This window comes from Maniola jurtina, chromosome 9, assembly GCF_905333055.1.
Source record: "Maniola jurtina chromosome 9, ilManJurt1.1, whole genome shotgun sequence".
Classification (NCBI taxonomy): domain Eukaryota; kingdom Metazoa; phylum Arthropoda; class Insecta; order Lepidoptera; family Nymphalidae; genus Maniola; species Maniola jurtina.
This window is the reverse complement of record NC_060037.1, coordinates 2,748,413-2,766,063: the sequence shown is the minus strand read 5'-3', so window position 1 is coordinate 2,766,063 and position 17,651 is coordinate 2,748,413. Positions and strand designations below refer to the sequence as shown.

The window sequence follows — 17,651 nt, the reverse complement described above, 5'->3', positions numbered from 1 at the left end:
TCGCTATTTACCACTAAGACTACAGTGGCTGCCAATAACCTTTGATGCCTCATTCCGAACAAATATCGTGTCTATGAAGCTGTCAAAATGGGTAAGGTTAGCTATCAATTTATTAACCCCCGACCCAAAAAGAGGGGTGTTATAAGTTTGACGTGTGTATCTGTGTATCTGTGTGTCTGTGTATCTGTGTATCTGTGTGTCTGTGGCATCGTAGCGCCTAAACGAATGAACCGATTTTAATTTAGTTTTTTTTGTTTGAAAGGTGGCTTGATCGAGAGTGTTCTTAGCTATAATCAAAAAAAATTGGTTCAGCCGTTTAAGAGTTATCAGCTCTTTCTAGTTTTCTTGTAGAAAAGAAGGTTAGATAACCGTTAGGTTCATAATATTATGTCAATAGACAAATGTTAAGCTGTCAAGATGGACGTTGCCTAAATACATAATTATTTATTTGAAAATGATGTTTTGGAAAACTCAGATACTTTGGATCGTCGGGGGTGTTATAAATTTTTAATTTACACTTGTAAGTAAAAGTGAATTGCAGCCTGAATTTTTTTTTCTGAATGAAAACACACGTCTAGCACAGAGAGGCCGTTGATGGCCGCACTGGGACCCTACTACCATCGCTTAAAGAACTAGGGATCCTTTTACGCTTGTTTTTTGACCCCCGACCAAAAAGGGAGGTGTTATAAGTTTGACGTGTGTATCTGTGTATCTGTCTGTGACCTCGTAGCGCCTAAACGAATGAGCCGATTTTAATTTAGTTTTTTTAAATATCTGTACTGGTTTCTGTGGTGTATAATAAATAAAAGTGAAACATGAATGAATGATTGTATTCATTCATAATTCATAGTAAACAATTATTGCGATAGTGATCTTGCGTTTGAGTCATGATCACTTTAATGCGATCATCATCGAAATTGGCTAAATGTGTGATACCAAGTAATTAAAAAATTGCTTTACCTAACGTATCCTATTTCTTTAGCTTACTAATTACTTTTCTCTGTCATTTTTAAAATCCCACCTAATCAGAAAAACCCCAATCAAAAAGATAGGAAATTAACTGGTTTTATCCACTACGTTCGCGCATCTTTACCACTCCACGATTCTCTGTAGGGAATTGGTCCCTGTACTCTGAAAAAGTATTTATGAAGATGTATTTTCCTTGCATGAATACAAAGAGAAACACATTATCTAGACTTGCGGAAGGACGTGTTCGCAGACCTCTCTATTTGAGCAGTTCAAGAGCACAGGGAGCTAGCAGTTCGCAAACAGTGAATACCAAGCTTAAAACGATCTTGGCCCGGTATCCACCAAAGAGGAAATGGACTGAGAGATGTATTATAGCAAAGCGACCAGCGATATTATGATGTGATAATTTTGCACGTCATTTCCCAATAATTTGATTGGTCTGCTTAACACATTTCCACTCCGCTCCGCAGTAAATACGGGGCCTAAAAGTGCATTTCCTCGCAATATGTTCAACAGACCAATTAGGTTATCGTTAGATGACGTGATCATTTTATAACGTCATCTCTCAATAATCTGATTGGTCGATACATACCCTAATACAGCTAACACACGCATTCCAAATACCACATCAAATATAAATTGAAATGTCCCAAAAAGGGATCTTTCTTCACAGAATCCCTAATGTAAGAGCGGCTCAAGAGCTTTATTGGTTGCAAAATAAATGTTTGCGGTCAGTAGAAAGATTGTACGGTTTCGGATGTTGATTGATGCGCGAATAAAGTCGGTGTTTATTTTTTGGAACGCGAGTTTATTACACATACATTTCGGACAACGGACCCAAGGGATGGGTTTTAATAAAGACGAGATTTTATGAATGCCTCTTTGGGAAAAGTTGTTTATAGTCGTGCGTTGAATTTATTTATGGTTAATTTATCAAAACATGTATTTTTTCTCCTACTAACTTTATCGGTTTCTGATTTCATGGTTTTCTCATATAAACAACAAATTATTATTAATATACCTACATTCTTTGTACTTGTTGAAAAATATTTTCATATTATTCGAATCATTTCCGCATTTACTATCGTTACAGCGTAGATTCAAAGACGTGTTTTATATGACTTCAGGCGGTTCTTATTTTTTTTTACGTTATTTTATACTTTTTCTAACTTCAAAAATTTATATTTGATATTGGTACATACAATACTTTTATTTTATTTCTACTCGACTACAACAAAGCCAAAAGAAAGTCATCTGCGCACATCCCTCGTCCTTCTCTATCGGCACCCGACACATCGGACACAACTTGATCAGCTCGGAGTCGGGTAGGCGAGGCGCGTACTTACATCTAATGAAGCCAAGCAGTACCAGCAGAACACGTGCTTGCATCGCTTGCACATCATCTGTGCACATCCCTCGTCCTTCTCTATCGGCACCCGACACATCGGACACAACTTGATCAGCTCGGAGTCGGGTAGGAGAGGCGCGTACTTACATCTAATGAAGCCAAGCAGTACCAGCAGAACACGTGCTTGCATCGCTTGCACATCATCTGCGCACATCCCTCGTCCTTCTCTATCGGCACCCGACACATCGGACACAACTTGATCAGCTCGGAGTCGGGTAGGCGAGGCGCGTACTTACATCTAATGAAGCCAAGCAGTACCAGCAGAACACGTGCTTGCATCGCTTGCACATCATCTGTGCACATCCCTCGTCCTTCTCTATCGGCACCCGACACATCGGACACAACTTGATCAGCTCGGAGTCGGGTAGGAGAGGCGCGTACTTACATCTAATGAAGCCAAGCAGTACCAGCAGAACACGTGCTTGCATCGCTTGCACATCATCTGCGCACATCCCTCGTCCTTCTCTATCGGCACCCGACACATCGGACACAACTTGATCAGCTCGGAGTCGGGTAGGAGAGGCGCGTACTTACATCTATGAAGCCAAGCAGTACCAGCAGAACACGTGCTTGCATCGCTTGCACATCATCTGCGCACATCCCTCGTCCTTCTCTATCGGCACCCGACACATCGGACACAACTTGATCAGCTCGGAGTCGGGTAGGAGAGGCGCGTACTTACATCTAATGAAGCCAAGCAGTACCAGCAGAACACGTGCTTGCATCGCTTGCACATCATCTGCGCACATCCCTCGTCCTTCTCTATCGGCACCCGACACATCGGACACAACTTGATCAGCTCGGAGTCGGGTAGGAGAGGCGCGCCCGCACCTCCCATGGATGAAGACGCGGCGGCGGCTTCGCAGGACAACCCACCGTGCCACTGGGGACAAAGATTAACTGCTATTATAGTTGCTGGATAAATTGATGAATTTTGGATAGTTTGTGAAGTTCCAGCGAAAAGAACAAGAAAGCGGGTAGTTCGATACTGCCCGTGACAGCTCGCAAATTTTTTACTTAAAATGGATTCAGCGGTTGAGCCGTGAAATGGTAATAAACAGACTGACAGAGTTACTTTCGATTTATAATATGGATGCGTAAGAGATACGCTTCTGCCGGGTGTCCCACGACACTTTAGGGCTTTTTTGTAGGATTTTGTAGCAAAGTTGAGTGGATTAAACTAACCAGTTCCGCGAAAACTAATACTGTTAATTTTCCCCATAGTTACAGTAGCTATGTTTGTAGCCACAATTAAATATTCTTTGGTTACAGAGGAACGATAGGAAAACTATAAAGAAAAACCGCCGAGACCACAAATCGCGCCTATCCTTTGAAATATTCATGTTTTCTACGTAAAATCAGTTCATAATGATTTATTATTGCGACATTAGATGTAATTTGCTACTCTGTAGTAGTTTATGGTATTGTATTAGCGCTGATTGCCTCGCATAAATCACTCGCAAACATGACGCGTTGAATACGACTAAGTACACATTTTAAATGATTGTCTTATAAGTATTCTATTTCTATGTTTACATTGATGTTTGTATTAATTTATTTGTTGACCTTAGTGCCTTGGTGGTTAGCGAGGATATAGGTAATCACAGATTTCTGAATAAAATAAATATATAAGAATAATGTCCTTCCCGCCGAATTTCGGCCACGGCGGTCAATCTCCATAGAGATTAGCCAACTGCGCGGGAGACATTATAAAGCACAAGTGAGTGCGCAGACACAGGAGCACTCTCTATTCCCTCACTCTCATAGCCCGATGGGGCGGAAATCTGACATGATCGGAGATATATCAGGCGCAGGATTACCTCTCCGAGCCACGGGGGTGACACACCGCCTAACTCTGGGCTAGTAGAATTTCTTAACAGGAAACCCCAGTAGGTATCTACTTTTGGCCCGATGTGAGAATCGAATCCGCTTTGGGTTCGATTCGTCGCATTGTCACCCGCAGACGAACGTGCTAACCACTAGACGAAGGGGCAGATCGTCAATTAAATAATATAAATGGGTGCTCTTAGTAAAATAAACTTTATTTATTGAGATATTTTTGAATACCAAAAAGATTTTATCTAAATAGTGAAAATTATGGAAATAAATACAGTCAAACCCGTTTGAAACGACATAATTTAAAATGACTTATTGGTTATAATGACCAAAATATAAGTCCTATTTGTAGTGCAAAGACTTAACACCGGTTATTACAAGCCTAGCGGCCTTTGTGACCAATCGTGATTCGTGGTCCCTTCAATGTTGTTGTAACAGATTCAGACAGAAAATTACGCTAAATAAAAAACAAACTAAGTATCCCTTAGTATATTATTTTACCCTAAAACACGTTAAATCTGCGAAGAATATAAACGAACAGTAAGTAGGCCTGCATAGCAGAAATAACAAGTTAATTAAACAGAGCCGACAGGCCGGCCTCAATTTTCCCGCTAAATCTTGAACCATTACGCTGTCAGGACATCAATCATTTTGTTGTTATAATAATGAATGAAGCTATAACATCACTAAATTATGTTTCTTGGTTTATCTTATGATGGATCGCAAATAAATTACGAAAATTGGGAAAAATAAATCTGATCTTATCTTAAGAGCCGTGAGTCAGTCGTAATATTGATTCCTAGGCGAATTAGGCTTTTAACTTGACTTCCAAATCAAAGTTGTGTTTATAAACAAGTGTAAATTAAAAATTTATAACACCCCCGACAAGTGAAGGTTATAGTAATAACTAGAAAAGAGCTGATAACTTTCAAACGGCTGAACCGATTTTCTTGGATTATAGCTAAGAACACTCTCGATAAAGCTACCTTTCAAACAAAAATAAACAAAATTAAAATCAGTTCATTAGTTTAGGAGCTACTATGCCACAGACAGATGCACAGATACACACGTCAAACTTATAACACCCCTCTTTTTGGGTCGGGGGTTAACAAGTACCAGTTCATAATTGTAGGTAAGTATCTATAACTGTTACAGACCAGAGTCCCAGAATAACAATAGAGTTCTGGAGTCATCTTGCTGTTCCAAAATCCTCATATTTCACGTTCGTAATTATTCGCAAGTACTGTCTCACAACAAAAGTAGATCCCGCAGGATTGTCGCAAGCAAGAATATTGTGCTCGACCTATTTAACGTGACACGGATTACACCCGTCTTAGGGTTAGACAAGAGGGTGCGTTGTTCTTTTAAAGGGCTAAGGACTCATTCAGCTTAAGCTTAGTTTTACCAACGCTGAGCTTTATTTTACGAGACCTTTTAAAGTTATCATTTCCTTTTTGTTAAAGTGGCCGTTTAACATAAAAGACCAGTAGTAAAAAGTCTTATCGTTAGCAATGATCGTCCATAGGAATGCATATAGTGGTTTAAGAATTTAGTTACCACTAGCTGATGCCCGCAGCTTCGCCCGCGTGGATTGGTCAGATCCCCTGCAGCATCAGGATTGAGGAGTTGGACTCCAATTTTTTTATGAAACAATGTCGCAAAGTTCCTCTATCGATTAAAAAAGAAATGACGCAAATCGGTTCAGAAATCTCGGAGATTTCGGTGTACATAGGTAGAAAAACACAACTCCCTTTTTGAAAGTCGGTTAAAAAAGTAGCCTTTGTTACTCCCTGGTCAATTCTCTACTTGTCTGTGAAAATCCCGTCAAAATCGGTTCAGCCGTTCCCAAGATTAGCCTTTTCAAACAGACAGACAGACAGACAGACAAAAATTTTAAAAACGTGTGATTCAGTTATAGTATCGTTTAAATAACCATATGACCTTAATATGCGGTAGTTATTTCGAAATTACAGACAGACACTCCAATTTTATTTATTAGTATAGATATAGATTTTCTCGTTCGTCCAATTCATTTGATTTCTGCCCATTATTTTATAAGTTTCTGTTTAACAGAGCTTGTGTTGAAAATCTTCTACTATCACATCTTTTCTATAGTCTAAAAGTCCATTGTCAGTAATTAACTCGCGTGTGAATTTATCGGGACCTTAGTTACTTAGTTCTAACGTATTTAAACTGAAAAAATCGACATCTTTAAACTTCTGGAGTTCTGATAACGAGGCTACTTCGTGAGTCTCCCTCCTATTTCCCTAGTAAACGTCAAAGCATCACCAAATTATGTCACGTTATTTGTTAGCAAACTACCAGGGACCCAGAAGGCTAATGGAGTGCGGTTGCAGGAATGTTGCCAACACCGTGTCGCAGCCATTAGAGTTTCGTGCTCGACCTACATTCAGCGCGATCCGCCCTCACACTGCGCTTAGACAAGAGATGTATTGTTTCACTTACACTAAAGCTTTCTTAGCTTTAAGTTCATTTTAAACAAACTAAAAAATACACTCTTGAAGTAGAAGATAAAGGCATTTTATAACAAGTGTAATTTAAAAATTTATAACACCCCCGACAAGTGAAGGTTACAGTAATAACTAGAAAAGAGCTGATAACTTGCAAACGGCTGAACCGATTTTCTTGGATTATAGCTAAGAGCACTCTCGATCAAGCCACCTTTCAAACAAAATAAAACTAAATTAAAATCGGTTCATTAGTTTAGGAGCGACGATGCCACAGACAGATACACAGATACACACGTCAAACTTATAACACCCCTCTTTTTGTGTCGGGGGTTAAAAAAGCAGGATAGTTGTTAATATTGTACATACGCTATCATGTTTGTTCTTACTGTTACGTCAGCCATACATTTTTTCTGAACTTTGAACGATACGATCGCAAAGTTGTATCTTTAGCCACGTGTAACGTCACATAAATTTAAACTAATTAAAATAAGTGTGCTTCCTCTCAACTTTTTTGCTACTTAATTAAGATTAGCGTTTTTACGCCATGGTAGAGTAACCAAAAATGTCATCGACTAGGTAGGACGAAAAAGTAACTTGTATTTGAATATTAAAGACCCGTTTGAATTCATTGTTGGCACGCTTTTCAAAGCATTTTCCAGTGGCAACAACAATAGCCGGCGGCTCTTGTTCTCATCCAACGATGCCGAACGAAACGCAGGGCAAAGAGGCACTGGAAAGCGGTCGTCTTTCTATTTGTTCACGGACAATGGCCTGGGTAACTACTAAGTACTAGTGAAAAAATTACAAGTTTGATGTCGATTGTTTACCTAGTAATGTCAGGGTGGCTAATCCAGGAGCTTGTAAGTTGGGGTCCCATTGCTATAGTTTATTGAACCACTGACCTCTATAAATACAAGTAGCTGAACCTGTAATTGCCGACCTTTTTTTGAAGCAACGATTTTTGACAGTACTCGGAATTTAATGTTAGTTATGAAACATCTTTCAACAATATCAATTTTAATTTCCTATACGTTCGGTGGGGCGCTTGGGGCAGTTTGAATCGGTACAAAAATAACCGTTACTTTCTACGTTTTTTAGCGTACTTGTATATTTCCATTACAGTTTTTGACAAGCGTAAATTAAAAATTTATAGCACCCCCGACAAGTGAAGGTTACAGTTGATAACTTTCAAACTGCTAAACCAATTTTCTTGGATTATAGCTAAGACCACTCTCGATCAAGCCACCTTTCAAACAAAAAAAAAACTAAATTAAAATCGGTTCCTTAGTTTAGGAGCTCTACGATGCCACAGACAGATACACAGATACACACGTCAAACTTATAACACCCCTCTTTTATAACACCCCTCTTTTTGAGGCGGGGGTTAAAAATAGTAGTAGCCGCGTTTAGGTTCTCATTTTCAGTACTAAAAGGATACTCCAACTTTACTGCAAGAGCAACAATCATGTTTGTTTGTTTGTTTGGGTAAAGTTACGTCAAGATCGGTGTAAGCAAGTACCAGGAGCGCAGAAGGCTAATGGAGTGCAACCGCATGAATGCTGCCAACACCGCGTCGCAGCACAATGCTCGACCTACATTCGCCGACGGCCGTCTTCACCCTGCGCTCAAACAAGATGCATTGTTCTATTAATGCGCTAAGCTTTCTTAGCTTAGCTTAAGTTCTCCGTGTCTAATCTAAAGCTAAACCTATACATAGCGCCACCCATTCTTGTTCGTTAGCACGTTCATGACATAAGGATCTTTGTAAATAACACGAGTCATGCAGAAAGATACGGCAACTCTACGTAGCGAAAATTATAACAAGTACTCCGTGTACTGGGGGGTTGTACGTTTTAAAGATCTTGTTAAATTAAAGCTCTGTGTAACTAAACTGAAATTGCCAGTAGCCACAAATTCTTACAAAGATTTATTTTTAGTATCAATAGTAGTGCTTACAATTTTCACTAATTTCAATTTCAATCTTAAAAAGTATCTACACAATAGAAAGAATATAAGGTAAATTTTATTTTTTTAATAGAATCCGGTCACGCACTAGTACCTCTGAGATGTTGAAAACGTCTAGACAAGCCAACTCAATTGTTTTGTCTGAGCATCTAGCGTGATAATGAATATGCAAATCAGAACAGTTAATTCATGCAAAGCAACAGTAAAATTGTAGCAAATGCGAACTTGCATTCACGCGAACAAAGCGCTGTGTTGAAGCGTCATGCGCATTGTTTCGTGATCAAAAGTGACAAAGAATCCAGGCTAACTTGGCGCTACAATTATGAGAGGACATTGTTTCCAAAACGTGAAAGCCGCTCCTGTTTGCTTTATGAAGCAAGTGTATGCAGTATGCACTTTATAGCATTTGCAACGCAAGCTATGTTATTTAAATAGTTTGAACTTTGAAGGTACTGCTTTTGTGATAGAGTGATTAATAGCCATAACCAAAACACACGCACAACAGAAACGTTTAAGTGCGGAAACCAGCCCCCCAGACAGAAGAAAGAAAGAAAGAAGCCATAACAAAAAGAAACTTGAAACCCATATAGCTACGAGTATTTTCAACACTGTGGTTATCAAAATTGGTGCAAAACTCTCCTGGATTGTCTAAGGGCAGTTCCATACATACTCATACAAATAAGGACAGAATTCTTAAATTCCCCAAAAATACGTGTACCTACACATCTTTTTTTGCAGCGGGTCTGAGGCAAATCTTACACCGCAACATTTAAGGTACCTACCTAATGTACTGACCGAACCTGGGGCAATCGTTTGAACCCAAAAACGTAAGCCAGCATGTAAATGCACGAGCTTGCCGGCTTACTCGGGGACAGCTGTACCGCAACCAGGTCTGGGGCAAAATGCTCGGGCGATACGTCCTGCCCATAAACGCAATTAGTAAATATAAGTACCTCTTGATTACACTGTGAGCAGAAGTCATGCCGGCATGTGGGGCAATGCGCGGGGCTGGCAGCTCGCACGGGGACAACCGTATCACAGCCGGGTCTGGGGCAAAACGCTCGCATCGCGTCCATTGCCACCTCTAAAACAAACAAGAAAGGCTATTAGAAATGCATTTTGTCAATCTAATAAAGAGATAAATAACGACGCCAACACTAGCAGTTACATGAATTTTTAATCTGTTGATCAAGATCGTTGCTTTAACAAGTCTATAGATTTCACCATACCGTATCATCACCAACCCATAGCCGACCCCTAAAGAGTACGGGCCTTGTCTCTTTCTGAGAGGATACCCGTACTCTCAGATTGTAGAAATCTCAGGCATGTAAGGGTCCTCACAATTTTTTCACCGTAAAAACAAATGATATTTAAAATTCCATAAAACGCGCGTAATTCTGAAAAGTTAGAGGTGCGCGCCCGGGAATGAACTACGGACCCTCCGAATAGGAGGCCGACAGCCACTAGTTTCTAGTTCATAGTAGATACAAGGTACACAAACATAATACTAGGTTGATAGTAAGCATAGTAAGATGATAAGTCACTCTGACATTTAATCAAAGGACGACAATTCTTGTTTGGAATACCCACTCTTTACATTTATTTCAATGATCTTTATTTATTTATTTTTAAATGTCTTTTCGGCCTTTCTAGTTTCTTCCTACACTTATGAGTGACTCACTTTCTGAGCTACGATTAAAATGAACCAGTAAACAAATAAAATTCCGATATAAAGGAAACCTCGTATCACGGTCGCACAATGACTCCTGCCATTGAAGTCGAAACAAAACAGAAATATTTTAATCGAATAACAATAATGGAATATCCGCATTCGTAATGAGTTACAGATTGGATAATTCGCTTCATGCTCATTGACTCATGACTGCGCTAACCATGAATACGGACAATTTACGGATATTTCAGTGGAATTTCAAACGCATTTTTTAAATATTAGCAAAGAAAGTAAAAAAAAAATGTTTTATTATTAGATTTGTAATGCGCATCCGACACAAACAGATAATTCGAAGACAAAAAATTTGCATATAACTTGATAGCCAGTGTCACAAATTCACGACACTTTATGAAACTTGTAACAAAAATCCGAGGCTTCCCCTAAACTGGCAAGCGTCAAATGTAGGCTATGAAACATTTATAATATTTTTAAATCTTTGATATTTGATAGATATCGATTGAGGATCAAACCGAGAGCTCACTCTAGTTCACTCTGCCAGTATCTTACTTACTTTGGCTATTTCATAGAACATGATTTTTGTTCAGAAATACCCATCTAGTGTGTAATACAAAGAAGTCGTTGCTTAAAGTACAGTAAGTTAAAACAGATGAAAGTGAAAGAATAGAAAAGCTCCAAAGATAATAAATATCGTTCGACACAAAATATTTTTTCAGAAATCCAACATACAACTGGACCAGTCTGTCAAAATTCAAAGACACGGGTCCTCTACTCAGGGTCGTGTGATGACTTTTGGAAATTGAAAGCCATCGCAATAAAAGTTGTACAACATCGTATATCGTGATATTGTCATGAGTGGTGACTGTCAGGGTCGAAACTTGACTTTAAACAGGATCAACAGATTTTTGATACGACCTCTCTCAACGTCAGAATCACCCGGAATAGCTTCCGTGGCATATCACATTTTTTACAAGTTTCTGCTGCGTCTGCCGCGTCACGTAAATAGGACCCATGAAGTACACTGATCGGCTTTGAAACTAGTCGGGCATACTCCCACAGAAAAAGTGAGTTTTAACCGGCTTCTTCATACGTTTTTAATTTTTCAAGCGCCCGTTGGCCCTCACCTGAATAATTTTTCTCGTTGGTTCTATACTTAGTTGAAATAATTATTGTAGTATGAAATATAGTTATTAGGTAGGTATACGTTATTCATGCTGGACCGCGCCCCACCGTGCATAGCTTAAACTAAGTCAACCCTAAGGAGCTGAGGATAAAAAAATCATTCCAGAGACGATTTATAAGAAATATCTAATGTGATAAAATACCTACTACCAGCTAGCGAATGATAAAACATAGATGTGTTTCTAACAATTGCCATTTGAAAAAAAGGGGGCTACATCTCACGTCTGCTTGGCAAGCAACCAATTAAATTAGCGCAAATTGCAACATGATTGGTCACTGTGTCTTATGCGGCACTGGTCGCTGCCATGATTGGCCGAATCCAAGTGACAGTAATTACAATTAAAACTGATGCAGTAATTACAATGAAAACAAAAGCACGCGGTAAACTATGTTATACCTATTATGCAACACACACCACGGTAGAGTTCGTTACGCCAAATTGGAGCGTAAGGAATGGTTCTATGTTTTATCATTTGCTGCCATTACGAATACTCGAATAAAATTGATTTATTATACAAAAAAAACAAGTCCATTGTCATATTCATAAGATAACATAATAACACGAGGTAGAGTAGAAAAAATGTGGCACTTACTAGATTATCCCACGGCCGGCGAAATTATCATAAACTTGTAGTTTTATGATACAATTTATTTCATTATTGTTTACCTACTAATCAAGCGATTAGGTTTATTTCCGCATTCGTTGCAAATAAAGTGGATAAAAAAGTAAAATGGTAAACAAGTATAATCAAACGGCAGTTCCATAAAAACCTTTTGGTACCTACTCGTATCATTACCCATGTTATAAATGCGAAAGTGTGTTTGTTTGTTAGTTTGTCCTTCAATCACAGAGCAACGGATCAACGTGATGTTTTGCATAGATATAGCTAAAAGACCTGGAGAGTGACATGTGTTACTTTTCATCCCGGAAAATCAAAAAGATTCTAATACAAAAAGACGGAAATCATAGAGTACCCACGAGGATTTTAAGCCTAAATTCATGTGGACGAATATACGAGTATAGTATAGCTAGGACGCGTAGGTATATTAGTTTCAAAGCTTACTGTTATACTACAGACTATATATTGCATCATATTATAACGTATATAAGTACCTAATTATGAAGATCTATCCTGCACGACAGATCGCAATCAAGTGCAAAACAATACTTAGTAAAAAAGTGGAAGATTTGGATGTATGAACTCTGAACTTATACTGTATGATGTATAGGTAAGAATAGGTAATTGATATGGAATATATTTCGTGATTTGATTTCTTGGGTATCTATTAAAGATCTTTGACGAAGTACAAAAGGAAGTCTTTGACAAAGTTGATAGCTACATTCAACTCTCGTAAAATAAGGCCTGCCGTCCATAGATTTAAATCCGGTTCACACAACATTTGCAGCGCGCGTTTTTTTGCACAAAAACTTTTACCGAATATGTAGGTATGTAGTTGGAGCGCTAAATTTGATTATAGAACCGTTTACACATCGTTTTACTATTGCAGCACCAACTTTGCAAACCTTTGTTCAATTTGAAAGTGTTCCAAATACTTAAGATTTTCTGATTATATTTGACTGTGTGAATGTTCAGTCTATACGTATACAGCATAATACACCTCACTACATATTCGGTAAGATTTATGCTGCAAATAAACGTGTGGTGTTAAATCTGGCGCGTATTAGCGACCATTGTCCCGACTACGGCAAAGCCGAAAGGAAGGGTTATGATTTTAACTTATATGTGGGCCGCAGACCGCATACCTAATGCACGCACACGCCATGGAAGAACTAATTGGTAGCTTCATCAGCTTCATCACGCAACCTGGCTACCAAAACGCAGCAGGTCTTAATGCCGTGTGAACATGGTCTTATTTTATAAGAGTTCCGGTCGTTGACACCGATAAACCTCGATTCAAAGACGTTATCTCGCACTCGAATGCGGAAGCGAGATGCGGGTAATTGCCATTTACTCGTATTTTGATGGAATCCGTTAACTTAATAAATGTTCAGAAATTCCTCTATATCTACTTGTAGATTATCAGATTAGGCTCTGTATATGCTCTATACGATGGACTAAATATAGTATAGCGAGAATACAGCCGACACACCCTGGGTGTATCCAGGGACGCGAGCAAAGTAATTGAATTTATAACTACACAATGCCAAGTCCCGGTAAAATATATGAGCCAGTACGTTGAACTTTGCTGTATTGTGAAAATATATTTCCTCGGGTTATGTACCTATTTTATTGTATTTTTATGTGGCAAGCCCTTGCTTGTAATCTCAATTTAATAATTTAGATTGTTGCTAAAGTTGTTCGTTGCGAGAAAATTGCTAATTTTTCCTTATGTAGGTATGTGGTGTTAGAACTTGGTACCTACGCGACGTTGGGTATGTTTACAAATAGGTTCCTCACCTAATCTACATTTTTAGGCTTCCCAACCTCAAAAGGAAAAAAGGAACCCTACAGGGTCATTTCGTTGTCTATCGTCTGTCTGTCGTGTCAGTCAAGACTTAAGACCCGTCAAGGGAATCAAAACCTATATAATAGCAATTGTAGGTACAAGTTTATTTGAATAATAAAAATATATTCTATCCGAAATTGTATTTCACGTAGACCTAGAATAATGTTTGGCAGGTAGGAACTATCCGAAAACCGTGAATTGGTGGTTAAATCACAAAATAACACGTGTTATTTCTCGTACGATGGTACGGAACCCTCGAAGTACCCGTACGGTCCCTATTCTAAACTGCCAGAGCCATATACGTATTATTCAGTAGGTAGGTACTGTGGTACCAGTCTACGCTGTAGGTGGCGGATCAAGTTTAATAATTCAGGCAGTCAACCGACGAACGAGCCTCCTTTAAAATTCCGTTTCAATTTGTATTCTTATTAACGTTAACTGTGTTTGACTTTGAATAATACGCGGAAAATTAAATATGAGATGTTAGTACGCGACAGGTTAAAATGGCAATCGGGGAGGGAACGCCCCGCACACCCCCCTCGCTAACCTGATGCGGGCGAGCCCGGGTGAAGTGCGGGTGTGCGGGGCGTCCCCCGTCTCATACCTCGATTGCCATCTCAATATGTCGCGGACTAGTATAGGCATAGTATGGTTCGAAATAAGTGGTCACCTTCTCAAAAAAAGGCCGATTGTGCTTCTTTGTCGCTCGTTCCGCGCTCTCGCTTGCACTTCAAGCCTTACATGGAACGCCTCAGAGCGAGGTAACGCCGCATGAGTCATGTTTTTTCGTGCGTGCAGCCGGCTCTATCGAATTATAAGACGTTGTCACGTCAAAAAAAAAGAAGGCCACGAAATGTCGGCAATAATATATCCCTGGATTTGCGAGATGAGGTTAGTGATTATTTACTGAATTACCATTAGCCTCATCTTGCAAAACCAAAAAAAAAAATACGTTATTTCAGTTAAACTTTTTCAAATTCAAAGTAATTTTGTGGCAATTTGCATTTTTTAGCATAATTATATGAAATGTCGGTAAGGTAGGTAGGTAGGATATGCAAATGTTACAAGTCTAATAAGATATAAACCAGAATATGTACGAGTTTATCCTCTGCCAGACACGAGACGTCGTAAAGCAATAAAGTATATTCAGCAGAAAGGAAGGATTATGGCAAGCGTGCAATATTGAAAATATCTAGACTAGTATATTTGTCGCAGCGAAATGGCATAAGCCGGGAGTTAGCCCGATGAGGACCGGGTGTGGTGGTGCTCTTTAGGGAATATCTATGTCCAACAGTGGACGTCCACAGGCTGATGATGATGACATCATCAGCCTGTGGACTTCTGGTACGGAACCTCAAATTATCACGTCATCTTATAAAAATCTGATTGGTCAACTAAAGATATTTCCTCTCCTCAAACATATAATATTGAGGTAAAGCATACAAGTAACAAGTGTAAATTAAAAATTTATAACACCCCCGACAAGTGAAGGTTACAGTAACTAGAAAAGAGCTTAATAACTTTCAAACGGCTGAATCGATTTTCTTGGATTATAGCTAAGAACACTCTCGATCAAGCCACCTTTCAAACAAAAAACTAAATTAAAATCGGTTCATTAGTTTAGGAGCTACGATGCCACAGACAGATACACACGTCAAACTTATAACACCCCTCTTTTTTGGGTCGGGGGTTAAAAATTCTACGAGTATATGTAGATGACAAACAACTGAGTCCTTTGAAAGCGTGTAGTATATTTAGATAGGTGGGTATTTTGAGTTTATTCATCTTTGAGATATGAGACGCCGTACAAACATTGAGATGAAAAGAAGGATTATGGTATTAAAGCATCGCGGGGTATTGAAGATTTATTAAATGTAAAACCACAGTGCGGTGAAAGGGGCAGATATTAAGTAAAGCTTTGGCGGAGGTACGTACACAGTGAGCCTCTTTATTGGTTACAGAATTGTAAAGCGGATTAATCTAAAGTTTTGGAGGTCGAAAATACCTACCTATTTGGAACTTTGGAGGACGTATTTTGGTTTACAGCCCGACACAATGAAAACTTGGTAATAAATTACTTATGATCCCTACATAATTAAAATTAGGTAATAAATCACTTATGATCACAAAGTTTCAAAAAATCGCACGCAGCGAATTTTTCAGCACTGAAAATCAGCTTTGTTTAATTTTATCTGCCCTTTTTGATCGCGCCTGATGTGGTCGATTTGTGTTGCTAACTTAATTTTATAGACCATAGATGACGTGATAGTTGTATCATGTCAATCGTCATCTCTTAGTGTGTTATCGATATATTATGTTATCAGTGGAAACACACCTTTATATTTGTATAGCTGCTCTGGGTTATGCTTATGTGCTCGATGGTTATAAAATAGTGAATATAAAGCAAAATATATTAGCAGCACCGCAGCGCATTTGGTAATAACTAAGAAAATATGAAGCCTATGATGACGAGTAAACGGAGCGCTTCTGTTAGCGTCCTGAGTTCCAAATAGTAGGTAAATACAAGTAGGTAAATAGTAGGTAAATCGATGCAGATGAAGTAAATCTACCATGGTTAAACCAAATTGCGATTGAACTGTCTGAACAGCAGTCGTCGAGACAGGATACCTGGTACACGCCGTTGGACTTTTAGAACTCTACGTCACCTACATGCGAATAACCTCTTACCAAATACTTAGTGCCTAGCTGCTACTACTCGCCGTGGTTACGCCTAAACTTGAGATGCTTCTGCATGACAGTGGGCGCGACCCGCAACCAGGTTTGAGATTTCGTCCAGTGCGAGCGTCGCGCCGGTCGAACACCGGTCGTCGGGACATGACACTGCATATTATGCTTGCACACTTTGAACTCTACCTACGCCTTCATGATACTAGCTCTACTACTCACCGTGGTTAAGCCTAAACTTGAGATGCTTCTCCATGACAGATGGCGCGACCAGGTTTGAGATCTCGTCCAGTGCGAGCGCCGCGCCGGTCGAGCACCGGTCGTCGGGACAGGACACTTCATACGCGCCGTTGCACACTTCGAACTCTACGTACGCCTTCATGCACTGCAATAGAAACATCCCTGTAAGTAATTGTAATTTAAACCCCCCCCCCCCCCCCCTTTGCTTGTTAGAAATTTAGTAGCAAGGGTATGTTCAGTTGTATTTTCCACCAATCAACTGGCTGTAAGGATTGTCAGTGTTGGTAGACCCTAGATAGACAGACGACATCTAACCAATCGCAGAAAGCCACTAGATGGATACAAGGTGTGACAATGCCGCAGTAATATGCTCGCATCTTGATATCATGTAGTTGCAATAATAACAATGGTGCAGATTCTGTCTTCGGTAACTATGTACGTAATAATAAAAGGTCAGGTAAACCTTGAAATCTATTTTAGTTTAGAGCTGTCGAACCTGTTAACATTACCTGTTTGCTGCCAGTATTGAAAATTATGTTTAAAGTAGGGTGGAATCAATAGAACGAATAATTTATTATTATTAAGAATTATGTTCAAACATGATTGTACTATATTCATATCAATGAACTCAGAATTTTTTCCTCTTTCATTTCATATCCCATCCCAAAAAAATTTTTTTTTGAGACCCGACACTTTTTTGGACGTAACATTCATCAGGTCGATTTTTTTTTCGTAT

At 39.2% G+C, this 17,651-nt stretch overlaps 1 protein-coding gene across 2 annotated transcripts in view; it reads right to left on the bottom strand.

The window, feature by feature from the left end:
• The window catches only part of LOC123868392, a 127,576-nt gene that overhangs the window by 9,139 nt on the left and 100,786 nt on the right, over window positions 1–17,651 (bottom strand). For both annotated transcript variants that reach the window (XR_006796639.1, XM_045910899.1), the window contains exons 7-9: window positions 16,898–17,060; window positions 9,603–9,733; window positions 3,060–3,260 (exon numbers count right to left, since the gene is read on the bottom strand). Coding sequence is in view for 1 of the 2 variants with exons in the window: in XM_045910899.1 (XP_045766855.1) it covers window positions 3,060–3,260; window positions 9,603–9,733; window positions 16,898–17,060 (495 nt within the window). In the remaining variant the exon portion in view is untranslated. The remainder of the gene's footprint in view (window positions 1–3,059; window positions 3,261–9,602; window positions 9,734–16,897; window positions 17,061–17,651) is intronic.